The 18,015-nt window shown below is 46.1% G+C and overlaps 1 protein-coding gene across 5 annotated transcripts in view; it reads right to left on the bottom strand.

The window, feature by feature from the left end:
* Positions 1–324: 324 nt before the first annotated feature.
* Positions 325–18,015, bottom strand: part of ZNF445 (zinc finger protein 445) — a 34,570-nt gene continuing 16,879 nt past the window's right edge. For 3 of the 5 annotated variants that reach the window (XM_030935753.1, XM_030935758.1, XM_030935760.1), the window contains 6 exons: positions 11,883–12,460; positions 7,868–8,036; positions 7,421–7,515; positions 7,006–7,132; positions 6,074–6,184; positions 325–5,335 (listed from right to left, as the gene is read on the bottom strand). In XM_030935753.1, coding sequence (XP_030791613.1) covers positions 3,171–5,335; positions 6,074–6,184; positions 7,006–7,132; positions 7,421–7,515; positions 7,868–8,036; positions 11,883–12,311 — 3,096 coding nt within the window. In that variant the 5' untranslated portion in view covers positions 12,312–12,460 and the 3' untranslated portion in view covers positions 325–3,170. Of the gene's footprint in view, positions 5,336–6,073; positions 6,185–7,005; positions 7,133–7,420; positions 7,516–7,867; positions 8,037–11,882; positions 12,461–18,015 lie in introns of those variants that run through there. The other 2 variants (XM_030935763.1, XM_030935768.1) reach the window with 2 other exon arrangements.

Genomic DNA, 18,015 nt, shown 5'->3' on the forward strand with positions numbered 1-18,015 from the left:
CTCACACCTGTAATCCCAGCATTTTGGGAGGCCGAGGCGGGTGGATCATGACGTCAGGAGATTGAGACCATCCTGGAGATCAAGATCATCCTGACTAACACAGTGAAACCCCGTCTCTACTAAAAATACAAAAAATTAGCCGTGTGTGGTGGCGGGCGCTTATAGTCCCAGCTACTGAGGAGGCTAAGGCAGGAGAACGGTGTGAACCCAGGAGGCGGAGCTTGCAGTGAGCCAAGATCCCGCCACTGCACTCCAGCTTGGGCGACAGAGCGAGATTCCGTCTCAAAAAAAAAAAAAAAAAAAAAAAAAAAAAAAAAAATCTGTTTTTCACTTCATTCTTTGCACATTTTAAAACTTGATTAGAATGTTTAAAAATAAGCACATTTCATTCTATAAAAATGACAGGTCAGGCACAGTAGCTCATGCCTGTAATCCCAGCACTTTGGGAGGCAGAGGTGGGTGGATTGCTTGAGCCCAGGAGTTTGAGACCAGCCTGAGCAACAGAGGAAAAAAAAAATAATAAAACTTTTGTCTCTACAAAAAAATACAAAAAATTAGCTGGCATGGTGGCACGCACCTGTAGTCCCAGCTACTGGGGAGGCTCAGGTGGGACCCGAGCCTGGGAGGTCAAGGCTGCAGTGAGCTGTGATCCTGCCACTGCACTCCATCCTGGACACTGTTTCAAAAAAAAAAAAAAAAAAAAGTAAAAATATCCCCATACTGGGGCGGGAACTTTACAAGATGTCCTGCGGGAAAGGGAGCAGAGATGGGGGGGGGAAGGGGTGCTAAAAATGTGATCAGAAAGGGACATTTCCAAGGTTATAACACCAACTGACAAGGGAGCTGCACCTCTGAGAAGGCCCTGGTCCTAGAGGTCAACCAGCTGATGGAGAGCCTTGGTAAACCAAGCCCTCTTTCCCCAATCTCAGGAGTCAGGTAGCACAGCAAAGCACTCTAACTTCACACATAAGGAAATCGATGCAGAGGTTCACTGACTTGCTCAAGATCATTGCTGCCAAGAAAAGGCACACCATGCCTGGAACCCAGATCTGATGACTCCAAGACCCTTCCTATGACTCTGGTCCCTGCCCAGCCACTTCTAGTGCCATTTTTGGGACAGTGAAGGGACATCTTCACTGCCATGAACAGCTGCTGCCGTAGGAAGGCAAGAGATGGTGGAACCAAGATAACCAAACCTTCCTGAGGACAAAGCTGAACAGGCATCAGAACACCAACAGGAGACTTCTGTCCTGCCCCCACCATCCTGTGACACCACCACACAATATCAGAGCCTTCATTTTCACCTGCTCATGGCAATCCACAGCAGATAAGATTATTCCATACTGTACTGAAAAAGACATCTTCCAGGTTGGTTTCTTCTCATTTCAAGAAATGACCAGCTCCGTGAATGGGCCCCTACAGTCGGGGACACTGCTCTACTATTAAGACATTTTATCCTTTCATTTACAATCTGACCTCTTCAATAATCAGAAGCAATGATTGCTCACAGGCTTTAGCAATAGCACTCCTTTGCCTTTAAGTAATTGATTCTTGCTTTTTGCTTCAACACAAGTGGGTAGGCCAGTGAAGGAGCTCCTTCCAGAACAGGCCGCCTTTTCTCCTGAGAGCAGCAGGCACATGCACTTGTTTCTTCGGGTTGAATCTGATTGCTAGCACCAGATCTCATACATGGAGAGGTGTATGTGAAGGTGAGAGGGGTATGTGAAGGTGAGAAAGGTATGTGAAGGTGAAAGGGGCCTGCAGTATGCAGGGGCTAGAGACGTGAATACAACAATGGTAAGCATTTACATCTGCTGAGGCCGAGGATCCTATAGAAAATTCATAAACGGAGTGGGGAGGAGTCTGATCTACGGGAACTGGCAGCAAGGGTAACCACATGAGAAGCCTTTCACCCATTCCATTTTACTGAGTCCTGGCATCTGTGGTTAACCCTTATAAAATATAATTCAGATTCAAACCACATCACTCCTCAACTCAAAACTGTCCAAAAGCTCCCTGCCTCCAAGGCAGCTCAAGCCCCCATAATGACCCATGATGCTCACATGGCCTGGCCTATGGCCTCCCTGGCCCCTCTCCTCCCCTTCCAGCTGGCTCCCTGCACTCCACCCCAGGGGCTTCCTTGCTATCCTGAGGACACCAGACAAGACCCAATCTCCTCTGCCTGCAACTCTCCCTAGAGAGTTACCTGCTACCTCCCTGGCCTCCTTCAGGTCTTTGCTCAAATTTCACTTTCTCAGTTGAGGCCCTCCCTGACCAGACTATCTAAAATCACAATTGATCTCCCAATCCAGCACTCCCTCTCACTCTTCTCTGATCCACTTTGTCCACTACACACATCACCATCCAGAATACTGCATATCCCATTTGTTTGTCATCTGTAAAGATCCAAGATGGCAGGATTTTCATCTGTTCTGGTCCCTGCTAGGTCTCTGGCAAACAAACCAGTGTCTGGTGTATGGGAGTGCTCAGCACATTTCTGTTAAACAGATGGATGCTGCCGCCTATGTAGGCCTGTGGGATGGGGATGGCAACAGGGTACTAGTAGAGCTCCACAAGCCAAGCGCTTGAGTCCAGCATCCTGCTCTCCTCCACCTGCCGCTGAGACCTCTCTAACCCCCTAGCAGATATCCAAAAGCCAGCCAAGAAGACTGAAGCCCCAGCCAGAACTCCCCAGGGGGCATTTGGGAAGACAAAGCATTCTTGATGCTGCTGCTTTTAAAGTCAACAGAATAGGCATGGCCACAGGCCAAACTTGAAGATAAATCTAGGATCCCACTGGCCCCTTTCCAGCAGCCACAGCTCATGATGCCACAGATATTTTGTCCAACTGTAAAGGGCAGTCATCCCTCTCCTCAGAGTTGTGGAAGGAGACCTGACCGGGCAAGCTGCAGGCTATGGTGCAAAGGCCACTCCTAGAGGCCCAAGTCTCCAGAAGGGCTCCAAAGAACATGCTGCTGAGCTTCCCAGCGTCACATCCCAGCAGGCAGACTGGGGACTCCCCGAGCTTTTACATCCTTGGGATTCTGTCACTAGCTTCCAAAATAGAAAGGGCTGGGCCCTTTGTGAAGGTTTCTCCACACTGCCTATGATTAAGGGTTCTCCAACAGGGGACTGAGAACCCACCCCCACTGTCACTGTCAGGTCCCAGGCTAATCTCTAATATGGTTTTTCATATGCCGAGCCAGGTTCGAAGACCACCTGAAGGTCTTCCCACACTTGGTGCATTTGAACGGCCTCTCTCGAGTATGAAATCTCTTGTGGCTAATGAGTTGTGAACTCTTGTTGAAAGTTTTCCCACATATGCTGCATTTGTGGCACTTTTTCCCAACGGTTATGTCCTGGAGTCCAGTGAGCCTGGAGCTCTGGTTGCAAGCTTCTTTGCAATCTTCGAGGGACATCTTCTCACTTGGTTTTAGCTTCTGTAATCTCAACTTTGTGTCCTGAGAGGAAGACCGCGCAGGTGGGCTACGTTCAGCCTGTGCTGCTCTGGTGTGTTTCCTCTGGTGACTGGAAAGGGTATGTCTCCCAATGAACTCTTTCCCACACCACTGACATTTGAAAGGTCTCTCTGTAGAGTGGATCCTCTGATGGTTAACAAGGCGATAGTTTCTATCGTAAGATTTCCCACACAGATTACATTTATAGCGCTTCTCTCCACTGTGTATTCCCTTATGATCTAAAAGGGTTCTTTTACGTGTAAAGGTTTTCCCACATTCTTGACACCAAAAACGTTTCTCACCAGTGAGGATTTTCGGCTCCACATTTGGAGTCTTTTCACTTTCACGGCAATCATACTGTTTTTGAAGAGAGTGAATCCTCTGATGTCGGTAGAGATTAGAACTCCATCTGAAGGCTTTCCCACACTCCCTACACTTATACGGCTTCTCTCCAGTGTGAACTCTCTGATGGATGAGGAGGAAGGAGTGATTGCGGAAGGCCTTGCCACACTGGCTGCATTTGTAGGGCTCCTCCCTGGAGTGACTGCTCTGAGGAACCTGGAACACTCTGTCCTGACTAAAAGATGCCCCGCCCTCAGGTTTTCTTTTCATGGCATGCTTCTTCTTATGAACAATAAAGGCTGACCTATAGGCAAAGTCCTTCCCACAATCGCTACACTGGTATGGTTTCTCACCTGTGTGAATTCTCTGGTGGTCAACGAGAGTTTTCTTTCTAGTAAAAGTTTTCCCACACTGCTGACACAAAAACGTTTTCTCCACAGCGGGGGCACCCTGGGGCTGACTGCAGTCAGGAGACTGCCTGAAGCCCTCATGACATTCATCTTGTTTGTAGAATTTTTCCTCCTCATGCAACCTCATATGACGAGTAAAGTTTGATCTCCACCTAAAAGTTTTCCTGCATTTGGTACATTTATAGGGCTTCTCCTGGGTGTGAATCCTTTGATGTTCAAGAACATATGACTTACAGTGGAAGGATTTCCTGCACTGGCTGCAGTCAAAGAGTTTCTCCCCACTTTGGTCTCCCAAATGATGATCAAACCCTGAACCGTAGGTGAGAGCTGCCCTATACTGATTCAATTCAAGAAATTTCTTCTTAGCATGGGTTTCTCGGTGCAGACGGTAGGCTGACAGACGTCGGAAAGCTTTCTCACATAAATCGCATTTATAGGGCTTCACTCCAGTGTGAATTTTCTCATGCCGCGCGCAGTTGGAACTCCACCGGAAGGCTTTCCCACACACCCTACATTTAAATGCTTTCTCTTGAGTGTGAAGTCTCTGATGATATGCAAGATGGGAGCTATGACTGAAAGTCCTTCCACAGTCACTGCACTTAAATGACACTCCCACCGTGTGAAGACTCTGCCCGTGCTGGTGATGAGAGCTAAGGCTGAAGTCTTTTCCACATACGTCCTTTTTATTCCCTTTCAGTCCAGTATGAATTCTCTGATGTAGGCTGAAGCCGCCAATCATGTGTCTGAGCCCCTTCCCATATTTCTTGTAGTCATAGTGGTGTGAACTCATTCTGAAGTGTTTGCCACAGCCATGTTTAAGGGATTCCTTTCTTCCAGAAACTCTCAAATATGTAACATGTTTTAAGTCAAGACTATTACTTCCTGATACTTCAGAGTCTTTTCCTGTCCTGTGACTGAAATTGGTCTCTTCTTTTTTAACTGTTACTTGTATGGGGTTTTCACATTGATCCTTTTGCCTGCTCTTCTGTTGAAAAGATTCTCTGAGCCCAATTCCCTCAGAAACACTTGTCGCAGGACATCCTGATGACACAGCTAAGGTTTCTGCTTCTTCCAAAGGTTCCTGATCTAAGATGAATTTGTTTGTTTCAATCTGGAGGTCATCTCCTGACAAAAATAAAACACAAGAGAATGTACTCTTTTCCCATACTTGGAACTGCAGAAAGCACCAAAGGGCAATAAAATGTCTGGGTGGTGAGGCTTTTGCCTGACTGCCAATACCTTTATAAAAGGCATAAGGCAAAACATGAAAGATTATCCCAGATTACAGGGAAGGGAGGAGAAAAGCAAGATGGGCAGGGTAGCTAGAGATATGTAGACATCACATCCAGCAGGGAAATAAAAAGGATTAAGAAGAAAGTATTAAATAGCCAGAGTGGGAGAAGAATCATGGCATTATAGAAAGGTACCCAAAAGCCAAGGGGTGGGGCTCCAAGAAGCACTTGGCTGAAAAAGCTGGAGATCAGTCTATTACAGAAATAAGGACCAAGAAAAGAAAGAACAGGAGTGGGATGAGGACACCTAAGAGCAGAAAGGGGTGAGTACAGGAGATTCAGCAAGAGTGCAGGCCATGAGTGAGGAGGAGCATTAGTGAGTGAAAGGCAGGAACAGTGAAGGCCTCCAGCAGGCAAGAACTATTATTGAGAGGGCTGCTGGGGAAGGGGGACAGGAGAATAGACATGGCTGGAAGTGAATGACCTCTCAGAGGCCAGCCAGGATGAAAGAGACCCAGTGGCCCAAGCACCCTTACCAACACTGTTAAAGATCTTCCTTCTATAACTGACCTTAAGAAAGAGAAAAGTAAAAGCAGGAGGAGCAGGACCTGGCAGGTTCTCTGGAACTCACCTGTAGGGGCAACACCTGCATTCCCCTTAGGCTGAGCTGCCTGCAAGTTCAGGCCCCATGGCTCCCTGGCTTCCAACCAGGAGATCAGAGCAGGTTTGGTGAATGGTCCCACTGCAGAAGAGAAAGGAATGGGATGAGAAGAGAGATGGATGACACAGAACTACTCTTCAGGACCTCTGGGCCTGAAGTCCTGGTGGGAAGGTGGGAAAGGCCAGGAAGGTAGGCAGCAGCAGAAGCGAAGGAGGCCCAGTCATTTCAAAGAGCCCTGGGCAGAGATAAGAGAGACTGACAGAAGTTGCCCCCAAAAGGATTACTAGAATTTTCCAGAGGTGAGACTCACATGTCTACTTAATTGGTTACATCAGCCAACATTTTTTGAATGTCTAAATGGACTAGGAACTTAAAACATATTACCTTTAATCCGTTGTTTTTATTTGTTTTGAAACAGGGTCTTACTCTGTTACCCGGGCTGGAGTGCAGTGGCACGATCTTGGCTCACTGCAGCCTCGTCCTTCTGCGCTCAAGCAATTCTCCAGCCTCGGCTTCCCAAGTAGCTGGCATTACAGGCGTACGTACCACATGCTTGTATTTTTGTATTTTTTGTAGAGACGGAGTTTCACTATGTTGCCCAGACTGGTCTCAAACTCCTGAGCTCAAGCAATCTTCCCACCTGGGCCTCCCAAAGTGCTGGGATTACAGGTGTGAGCTACCACACCCAGCCACCCTTAATCTTTACAATAATCCAGAATGGCAGGCATTATTCTCCCCATTTTTCAAAAGAGGCTACCAAGGTGCTAGATTAAGTGATCTGGTTAGCAGTTACAGAGCCAGGATCTAAAACTAGGTCAGGTCCCTTTCTATGCAGCAGCACAAAACAACCCAAGAAGGCAGAAATAAAGATAGATAGAAGCATGAGGATATCGATTACTTACCCAGGAAAGCCATGTTCCTATAATTCTCCAGCATCACATCCCTGTACAGGTTTCTCTGAGCAGAGTCCAGCCACCCCCACTCGTCCTGGGAGAAGGTCACCTCCACATCCTTGAAAGTCATAGTCTCCTGAAAAAACACTGTGCCCTAGAGCTGGTCCACAGCTCCCAGCTTTGAAGGGGAGAGAAGGGGAATCAACTGGCTCTTTGTGAATGCAGGATGGACCTGGCAAAGGTGAAAGGGAAGACCATCACCCAGCAGAAGACCTCTGGGCTTGAGGGGGATAATCTGGTCTCTGGAACACGGGTCTTTGGATGTGAGGTTACTAGACAGAGAAACCCAGGATGGGGGAGCTGCACTAACCCATTAGGCAGTGACGTGGGGACATCATGAAGGACCAAATGTCCTGTGGCTCACCTGAAGCTGGGCTGTCAGGGACTTGGGTGGTATTACCTGGTCTCCTGGGCACCCCTCTCTCTGGAAAAGGGCAGGCATCTGGGCAGCAGGAGTATCTGAAGGAGAAAAAGCCATGAGAGAGTGACTCAGCTCTGGACAGCCCACTGAGAAGCCCACTCTTCCCCCCAGTAGAGGACTCCTGGACCCATGAGCAGGTACAGAATGCTGTTAAATACCTATCTCACATGTCCTCAGTCTACTGGGGCCAGGAAAGGGGTAGTGGGACAGGGGGTGTAATGGGAGAGGAGCAAGCCACATATGGGTTATAGAATGGATGGAGAGGACAGAGAGCTAAGGGCCAGGACAGAAAGAGTTTCCCATGAGAGGACAGATGTGAAAAGACAACACTACAGGAAATGCAAGAAGGTGTGGCATAAGGCTGGGGTCTTAAGGCCAGGCAGCAAGTACCGGATTGCCCAGCCAGGAAGTCACGTGCTTCTATTTCATAGGGAGGCTCCAGGTGGTCCCCCAGAGCAGAGCTGCTCCTGAGAGGTGAAGCAAGGGACCATATCTGTGCAGATCGCAGGGCTCCTGTACCCATCCAATGCACATCTGGGCTCTGGGCAGGGCCCGGGTCCTGGCAAGAAGAAAATGTTGTGAGAGGATCTTTCTGGGAATCAGAAAGCAAACTCAGAGAAGAGACCACATGACCAATCTCTAAAGGACAAAGGCCAAGGGATAGGTAAGCCAGGTCCTTTATTACTTCCAGGCAAGAAGAACACCCAGGGAGGTACCTCCAAACACCTCAGCCTCCTTGGGCTTTAATGAGGGCCCTGGGAGAGTCCAAGTAGAGAGAGACGCCAGCTCAACACAAGGAAGCACATGTTAAGTCAGTACAGCACTCTTGTTGGGCCTCATATGACACAGTGCCACCTTCCCATTATCCCTCAGCTCCCACCCCAGGCCTATAACTTGGAAATGAGAGAGAAGGAACTAGTTCTTCAGAATTAAACTCACAATGGTTCACAGTGAAGATATAGTCAAGTAATATCTCCTGTCAAGTGCTCCTCTAGGCACTGATGTACAAAGTGAACTCAAAGAAGCAGGCTACCTCCCAAGCTGTAAACTTGCTTTGAATAATAAAGAGGCAATGCTAATCATGAGAGTCAGCCATGGAACCACAGAAGAAAAAGTCTCCAGTGTAAAAAATGGCAGTGTCCATCTAAGTAGAGACCAACAAAGAGGAAGCGTTTGCCCTGAGACTTCAAATAACTCTGGTCTCTGAGGCAAGGCTGTCCCTCATATAAAGGTGAGTACAGGAAACTACAATTTGAGATTTTCTGGTCCTGTGACTGAGACACTCTCTATAACGATATGGACAAACCTTAGCCTGAGGCCATTAATCATCTGATACAGAGATACACACTAAAGATGATGAATTGATCACAATAATTTATCTCCCATTTTTTATTCTTCTAATAAAGGGAGAATTAAAAAATATATGGAAGCACAGCAAAACGAGTTGAAGGACAAACTTTCTCGGGCCCTGGTTTTTCACACTGTGATAATTTTGCTGAACCACAGAACGATTCTGTGACTTTACATGTATCTTAAAGCATTTCTCTTCATTTTGCAAATTTGGGAGGCTTTCTCCCAGCCCCCACTGTCTTCTAAGTACCTTTCAACCAGCTTTCTGCTCATGTGGCAATGTTTTCATGGGTTTTTAAAATTACATCTAGCTGTAAATGAGCTGAATATAACCAAGCCACGATTTTGTAACTACTGTGTACCTTATTTCCTTTTATAAATTATTAATCAGGTCCTTTTGAACATTTCATTGTTTTGGTAAAAATAACAAATGCTCTTTTAAATTTTTTAAAATAGTACCCCATGTGGTGCAAAAATATTTTCTAACAGTTTTACCCTGTGTTTATTACCATTTACTGCTGGTAGATCCAATGTCCTGATGTCTTACTTGATTTAATTTTTATAATAAAGTTTCAGGGACAAGTACGTCAAATTTGTTTCAGAAATCTTTTTTTCTTTTTTTTTCAGATGTAGTCTTTCATCAGGCTGGAGTGCAGTGGCATGATCTCGGCTCACTGCAACCTCCGCCTCCCAGGTTCAAGCAACTCTCCTGCCTCAGCCTCCCAAGTAGCTGGGACTACAGGCGCACACCACTACGCCCAGCTAATTTTTGTTATTTTTAGTAGAGATGGGTTTTCACCATGTTGGTCAGGATGGTCTTGATCTCTTGACCTCGTGATCTACCCACCTCAGCCTCCCAAAGTGCTGGGATTACAGGCGTGAGCCATCATGCCCAGCCACAACTTTCATTTATAAATGAATTATGTGTGCAGAATCATATATATATGTATACGTATGAATGTGTCTGTGTGTGTGTGTGTGTGTGTGTGTGTGTGTGTGTGTATATATATATATATATTTTTTTTTTGAGACGGAGTGTCTTTCTGTTGCCCAGCCTAGACTGCACTGGTGCAATCTCAGCTCACTGCAGCCTCCACCTTCCAGGTTCAAGCAATTCTCCTGCCTCAGCCTCCTGAGTAACTGGGATTATAGGTGCATACCACCACACCTGGCTAATTTCTGCACTTTTAGTAGAAATGGAGTTTCACCATGTTGGCCAGGCTGGTCTCGAACTCCCGACCTCAAGTGATCCGCCTGCCTTGGCCTCCCAAAGTGCTAGCACTACAGGCATTAGTCACTGCACCTGGCCTGTATTTTTATATAAATAAAATTTTAAAGAAGCCTTAAAAAACTGATAAATGCTTTTTCAAAAACTGAAACAATACAGGAAGCATCAGCTCCCCTGTGTGCAGCAGAAGGACAGGAAGAAAGCACTTGAACTGATCGGCTGCCACTCAACTGCCAGGCCTAGGACTCCCAACTCTGCCAGGGCCAGGTATATGATAAGCACTTGAATACTTACTGAACAAATTCTCATGATTAGACCATTTCTGCATTTTCTTCTTGACGAAGAGAGGCTCTGAAAGGTACAACTATGTGGCCACAGATGTTGAGGTTGTGGAATGAAGTCTAAAATCAAGGTCTTCTTGTTTCTCAGCCCAGCACTGCCCCTCAGCACTCACGTCCATCTTCCCTGCCTCCCATCTTACACACTTAGAAAAGATCCTCCAAAGCTTACTGAGAAGGGCTGGGCACAGTGGTTTATGCCTATAATCCCAGCATTTTGTGAGGCCAAGGCGGATGGATCACCAGAGGTCAGGAGTTCAAGGCCAGCCTGGCCAAAGGTAAAACCCCATCTCTACTAAAAATACAAACAAAATTAGCTGGGCATGGTGTGGTACACCTCACAAAAAAAAAAAAAAAAAAAGGCTTACTGAGAAGGAAGCTACATGGTGCCTGCAGAGCGCTCTTCTGAGTTTTAACATGTACTCTTCCCACTGAGAAGCCAAGAGCCCTAACCCTAAGTGCTGTTCCAACACCCGCCACTTTACAGGGCTACAGTTAGTCTCAAGTCAAATTAGATAATATGTGGAGATGGACTTTGTATACTGTAAGCCACTGTGTCCAAAGACTAGTTACTGGGCTTTTTTTTTTTTGAGACAGGGTCTTGCTGTGTCATCCAGGCTGGGGTACAGTGGTGCAATGACGACTCACTGCAGCCTTGACCTATCTGGGTTCAAATGATCCTCCTACCTCAGTCCCCCAAGTAGCTGGGACTATAGTCACATGCCACCATTTCAGCTAATTTTTGTAGAAACAGGGTTTTGCCATGTTGCCCAGGCTGGTCACGAATTCCTGCACTCAAGCAATCTGCCTACCTTGGACTCTAAAGTGCTTAGATTACAGGTGTGAGCCACCATGCCTGGCCTAATTTTTAAATTATGTATAGAGACAGCGTGTGGGGGGGCGGTCTCCCTATGTTGTCTAGGCTGGCTTGAACTCCTGGCCTCAAGGAATTCTCCCACCTCAGCCTCCTAAAGTGCTGGTATGACATGTGTCAGCCACTGCACCCAGAAGTTAGTATTTTTTTTTTTTTTTTTTTGAGACGGAGTCTCGCTCTGTCACCCAGGCTGGAGTGCAGTGGCCAGATCTCAGCTCACTGCAAGTTCCGCCTCCTGGGTTCACGCCATTCTCCTGCCTCAGCCTCCCGAGTAGCTGGGACTACAGGCGCCGCCACCTCGCCTGGCTAGTTTTTTGTATTTTTAGTAGAGACGGCCGAGCGGTCTAAGGCGCTGCGTTCAGAAGTTAGTATTATTTATGGAGACTTGATGACCCTATCTAGAGCTGATACTCCTCTGGGAAGGTAGGAAAGGATACCTGCTAAAGGGTCCATAGCTCAGGGTCCTGTTCTCAGCTGTTCAGGTACCATGGGAAGAAGGGAAGGCTTCCCCGCACTCCTCTATACTGACAGTTCAGAGGGCCACACCCATCCCCAGACAAGCTGGCTCACCAGCAGGAAGAGTTCCCTGGGCACCACATACTTGCTCACACTCACCCTCCATGATGTCCCATCAAGGTCCCTCTGCAGCTCCTCTAGCAAGGCCACGGCCTCCTCGCCACTCTCAGGATTATGGAGCTGCACCCAAACCCGGAGCTCCCCAGGCAGGATGCTCAGGAACTGTTCCAGCACCAGCAGCTCTAGGATCTGTGCCTTGGAGAGAACATCAGGCCTCAGCCACCAGCGACAGAGTTCCCGGAGCCGGCTCAGAGTTTCTAGGGGCCCCGAAGACTCATGGTAGCGAAGCTGTCTGAAGAGCTGGCGGAACAGCTCCTGGCCAGGGCGGTTGAGCGTCTGTGGCCTGGCAGCCTGCACTGGAGTATAGCTTTCATCCTCTTCTTCCTTCTTTATTGTCTGAAGCCGCCCTCGCTCCCTCGAAGACTGGGCCTGGGCTGGATAGACAGCATGCCACCTGCCTGGAGGCATCACTCCTGTTCAGGGACTAACCAGAAGAGCGCGAGCTAAGTCCACCTTAGACGTGGGTCCTCAGAAGTATCTTCTCAGCACTGCAGTCAACAATGCCATTTGCTGGGACATCAGAAATCATCGGCAAGTGACTGAAACAACCAGCATTTCTGTACACGAGGAGATGAGAGAATAAAGTCCATTATACATGGTGCAGTTGGATTCTGCTGGTTGGGATCATCTTTGTATGTATAAGAAGAGTGTTTCCACAGATACATATGCCAGTATCAAGTAGACCAGAGCTAGGTTGTTCCCCACTGGAGTAAGCTAAGAAAATATCCCACAGTAAAACATATGCTGAACTTACACATTAAAACTTTGTAAAAAACACAAACAGATGATGAAAAAAGTCAGAGAAGATCTAAACAAATCAACAGACATACCATATGCATGTACAGGAAGATGTGACACAGTAAAGATGTAAATTCTCTCCAAATTGATCTATAGATCTAATGCAATTCCTACCAAAATCTCAACAAGATTTTTTGTAGATATAGACAAACTTATGTGGAAAGGCAATGGAATTAGAATAGCTAAAATTACGATAGGTCAGGTGTGGTGGCTAACACCTATAATGCTAGCACTTTGGGAGGCAGAGGTGAGCGGACAGCCTGAGCTCAGGAGTTCGAGACCAGCCTGGGCAACATGGCAAAACCCCATCTCTACTAAACATACAAAAAATTAGCCAGGCATAGTGGTGCATGCCTGGAATCCCAGCTACTAGGGAGGCTGAGGCAGAAGAATCACTTGAACCTGGGAGGCAGAGGTTGCAGTGAGCCAAGATCGTGCCACTGCACTCCAGCCTGGGCAACGGAGCAAGAGTCTGTCTCAAAACAAGCAAGAAAACAAACAAAACCAAAAAACAATTATGACAAAGAAGAATAAATTGGGAGGGATCAGTCTGAAAACAGTCTACCTGATTTCAAGACTTAGAGCTACATTAATCAATTCTATGTAGTATTGGTGGAGGAAGAGACACTTAGGTCAATGGAATAAAATAGAAAAACCAGAAACAGAACCACAAAAGAATGCCCAACTGATTTTTTAAATATCAAGTGTGATTTTGCTATTATATTTTAAAATATCTCAAATGAGCAATTCAAAAACCAACAAAAAAAATCCTGAGATTCCCCTAGTTGATTTTACGACCCAACAATGAGTTACAAATTATAATTTGAAAACTACTAATCCAGCTTCCCATTCAACTCTTGTATTTATTTTTATAATTCATCATAAAATGTGGTGTCCAAGGGTTCAAGCCACTTTCAGGAGGTAGCACTTTGTGAGGCCGAAATGGGTGGACTGCTTGAGGTCAGGAATTTGAGACCAGCCTGGCCAACATGGCGAAACTCCAGGTCTACAAAAAATACAAAAAATTAGCTGGCCATGGTGGCATGTGCCTGTAATCCCAGCCATTTGGGAGGCTGAGGCACGAGAATTGCTTGAGCCTGGGAGGCAGAGGTTTGCAGTGAGCCAAGATCGTGGCACTCCACTCTGCACTCCAGCCTGGGCAACAGAGCGAGACTCCATCTCAAAAAAGAGACTATCTGGAGTATATTTTGGGCTCTGAAGGAATGTTTGTTTCTTCATACCTGGGGAAGGAGCTTGTACTACGAATCACATCACTATGTAGAGGAGTCCACACCTGCGATACACAAAACTGATTCTTTTTTTTCCTTTTTTTTAAAGACAGGGTCTCTTTCTGCTGCCCAGGCTGGAGTGCAGTGGTGTGAGCATGGCTCACTGCAGCCTCAAACTCCTGGGCTCAAGCAATCCTCTTGCTTCAGCCTCCATAGTAGCTGAGACTACAGGCATGTGACACCACAGCTAATTTAAAAATTATTTTTAGAGATGGGGCCTATGTTACCTCAAACTCCTGGCCTCAAGTGATCGATCCTCCCACATCAGCCTCCTAAGTAGCTGGGATTACAGGCATGAGCCACTAAGCTTGACCTTCAATCAATTTTTGATAAAGATGTAAAAGCAGTTCAAAAGAGAAAGCGTAGTCTTCTCACCAAATGCTGGAGCAATTGGACATCCACAAGCAAAATAAGGAAAACTGACCAAAACCTTGCCTCTTGTACACTTGAATTCAAATGGATCAGACTTGGCCAGGTGTGGTGGCTTACACCTGTAATCCTAGCACCTTGGGAGGCCTAGGCGGGTGGATCACGAAGTCAGAAGTTTGGGACCAGCCTGACCAACATGGTGAAACGCCGTCTCTACTAAAAATACAAAAAATACAAAAAAAATTAGCTGGGCGTGATGGCATGCACCTGTAATTCCAGGTACTCAGGAGGCTGAGGCAGGAGAATCGCTTGAACCTGGGTGTTGGAGGTTGCAGTGAGCCAAGATCGTACCACTGCACTCCAGCCTGGGCGACAGAGTGAGACTTCTAAAAAAAAAAAAAGGATCAGATTTCAAGTTAAGCCATAAAACTACACAACTTTTAGAAAACAACCAAGGAGGCTAGGCGCAGTGGCTCATGCCTGTAATCCCACCATTTTGGGAGGCCAAGGCAGACGGATCACGAGGTCAAGAGATCAAGACCATCCTGGCCAACATGATGAAACCCCATCTCCACTAAAAATACAAAAATTAGCTGGGCATGGTGGCACGTGCCTGTAGTCCCTGCTACTCAGGAGGCTGAGGCAAAAGAATCACTTGAATCCAGGAGGCAGAGGTTGTAGTGAGCCAAGATCATGCCATTGCACTCCAGCCTGGCAAAAGAGCGAGACTCCATCTCAAAAAAAAGAACCCAGGAGAAAATCTTTAGGATCTAGGATGAGGCAAATAGTTCTTAGGCTTGATACCTGTGATATTATGATACATATACACATTGGTTTTTATCCATGGTTCATGGCTCCTAACTCCCATAGCCCTTATTTCCTAAATGATTAAAACAATAAGCATATCTTTTGTTGAATTATTTGGCCTTTGTCCTTGGTTCCTGAAGCAGCTTTGGAACTTCAGAATGATAAAGGTAAGACAGCCTTTTGTTATAATATTGGTGCGTTTTAGGCCTCAGAAGTAGGGCTCAAAAAATAGAACATCTCTCTCTGACCTTCTCTTGCCCTCCTTTCACCTGCTCCTTTTTCTCCCCAAGGCGGGCCACAGAAACTAAAAATACACAGTCATCTTCCCCCTTTTTCGTCTTTCTGCTGGCCGTAAATTCTCTGACCTATCATATCTGATTGTAGGTCATAAGACATCCATTTCGGGAGTCCTGCCTCATACTCAGTAAGTCAAAATGCTGCATAGAGAGGCCAAGAAGAATTTGAACTAACAGCCTGAGTGTTCCCACTTAGTCTATTAATATGAGATCCAACTCTTTTTGTCCAGTCATGTTTTACATGGTTGTCCATGCTTCAATCATGCTTATCCAATGAAGTTTCCATAAAAGGTCCAAGAGGATGGGGTACAGAGAGCTATGGACAACTGCACTTGTAGAGGCTTGCAGGAAGGCGAACAAGAACTCATCCATGTGCCAGGATAGTGGCATAACCCAACTCCACAGCAACAAAAGCTCCTGCACCCAGAATACTGCCAGACCTCCCCCTATGTATCTCTTCATCTAGTTGTTTATTGTATCCTTTAAAATATCCTTTATAATAAATTGATAAATGTGTTTCCCTGAGTTTTGTGAGCTGCTCTGTCAAATAAATTGAGCAACACAATCAGAAAACTAATCAACACAACAACAACAAAATAAAACACCCAGAAATAAAGCTAATAACACATGTACAGGATCTTAAAAGAGAAACAAAAGACATAATAGACCTGAATACATCTTAAGTATGGAAAGACAACTCTTTTCACAATGCCAATTCTTCCTAAGGTAATGTGTGGTTAATAAAATCTCAACCAAATTCCACTATCTCTTCTTAGGGCTTGATAAGCATATTCTAAAATTCAAGCAGATGAGTAAAAGGGCAAGAATAGCCACAATAACTTTGTAGAGGTGAAAATATTTGTTCTATCTCACATTAAAGCTTACTACAAATCTACATTAATGAAAACACTATTACTGAAGGAATATGCAAATAGTAGATAAAAGAAACAGTATATACAGAATCCTGACATGGGCTTAAGCATACATATACATTTGGTCTATGATAGAGGCAGCATTACACACCAAAAAAATGAATTCTAGTTAAAGTTTTATACTCAAAAGGCACATTCTTCATGCCCCAGGAATTTTCCTTCTAAGAATCTCCCCTGAGAGCCAGGCATGGTGGCTCACACCTGTAATCCTAGCACTTTAGGAGGCCAATATGGGAGGATCACTTGAGCCCAGGAATTCAAGACCAGCTTGGGCAACACAGCAAGACTCCGTTTCTATTAAAAAACGAAATAAAACAAGAATCTACCCTGGAAAAATAGATGCACAGTATACAGACATTTACATAAGTGTACACTACAGCACTCTATAACATAATATTGAAAACAACCTATTTGCCCAATAGGCCTAAAGAAAAGTGAGCCAGGCGTGGTGGCTCACGCCTGTAATCCCAGCATTTTGGGAGGCCAAGGCGGGAGGATCACAAGGTCAGAAGATCAAGACCATCCTGGCTAACGTGGTGAAACCCCGTCTCTACTAAAAATACAAAAAATTAGCCGTGTGTAGTGGCGGGCGCCTGTAGTCCCAGCTACTTGGGAGGCTGAGGCAGGAGAATAGCGTGAACCTGGGAGGCGGAGCTTGCAGTCAGCCAAGATTGTGCCACTGCATTCCAGCCTGGTCAACAGAGCAAGACTCCGTCTCAAATAAATAAATAAATAAATAAATAAAAATTAAAAAAAGAAAAAATAAAAGTGAAACTGCCTTTGCAGAATTGTGACTGACACAGTGAAAGAGATCTAACTTAACTGATTCCATCTTGCTTCTAACTTCCAAGCTGTCTTTGTTCATTCCTGGGCACAGGCTGAACTAACTTTGGGAGAAACTTATAGTTTAAACAAAGACAGTAACAGCCCTTTCCCAAAGCAGACCTCCTTCTTGCCTGGGGACTAGATTGCCTTTATAGAACTAACATTAGCCACAAGATTAGAAATGATGGTTTAGGAGTCATGCAGCTGGAAGCTACAAGATTCTGACCCTCCCTAACTGCTCCTAAGATCAGTGCCTGAGATACTGTGCAGACCCTGCACTTGATGGATTAGCTGGCACAATCCAGATCAATAAACTGGCTCATCTGATCTTGTGGCCCCCACCCAGGAACTGACTCAGCACAAGAAGATAGCTACAACTCCCTGTGATTTCGTCTCTGACCAATCAGCACTCCTGGCTCACTGGCTTCCCCCCATCTACCAAGCTATCCTTAAAAACTCTGCTCCCTGAATGTTTGGGGAGACTGATTTGAGTAATAATAAAACTCTGGTCTCCCGCATAGCCAGCTCTGTGTGAATTACTTTCTCTATTGCAATTCCCCTGTCTTGATGAATCAGCTCTGTCTAGGCAGCAGGCAAAGTTTACTCCTTGGGCAGTTACAAATTTGGGGGCTTGTCCAGGACTGCCCTTGTGGCTACCTGTCCCTGGTTCAGTGGCCCCCCTCCAGCGATGGATCCAGAAGGCAGCCCAAGCAGCCACCTAGTTCTTTTGGAACCGGGGGCTGATTCTGGTACTCTCTCTACTGGCGGGGCACTGCTGACCCAATGTGCACAGATT

The sequence above is a fragment of the Rhinopithecus roxellana genome, chromosome 1 (assembly GCF_007565055.1).
Source record: "Rhinopithecus roxellana isolate Shanxi Qingling chromosome 1, ASM756505v1, whole genome shotgun sequence".
Classification (NCBI taxonomy): domain Eukaryota; kingdom Metazoa; phylum Chordata; class Mammalia; order Primates; family Cercopithecidae; genus Rhinopithecus; species Rhinopithecus roxellana.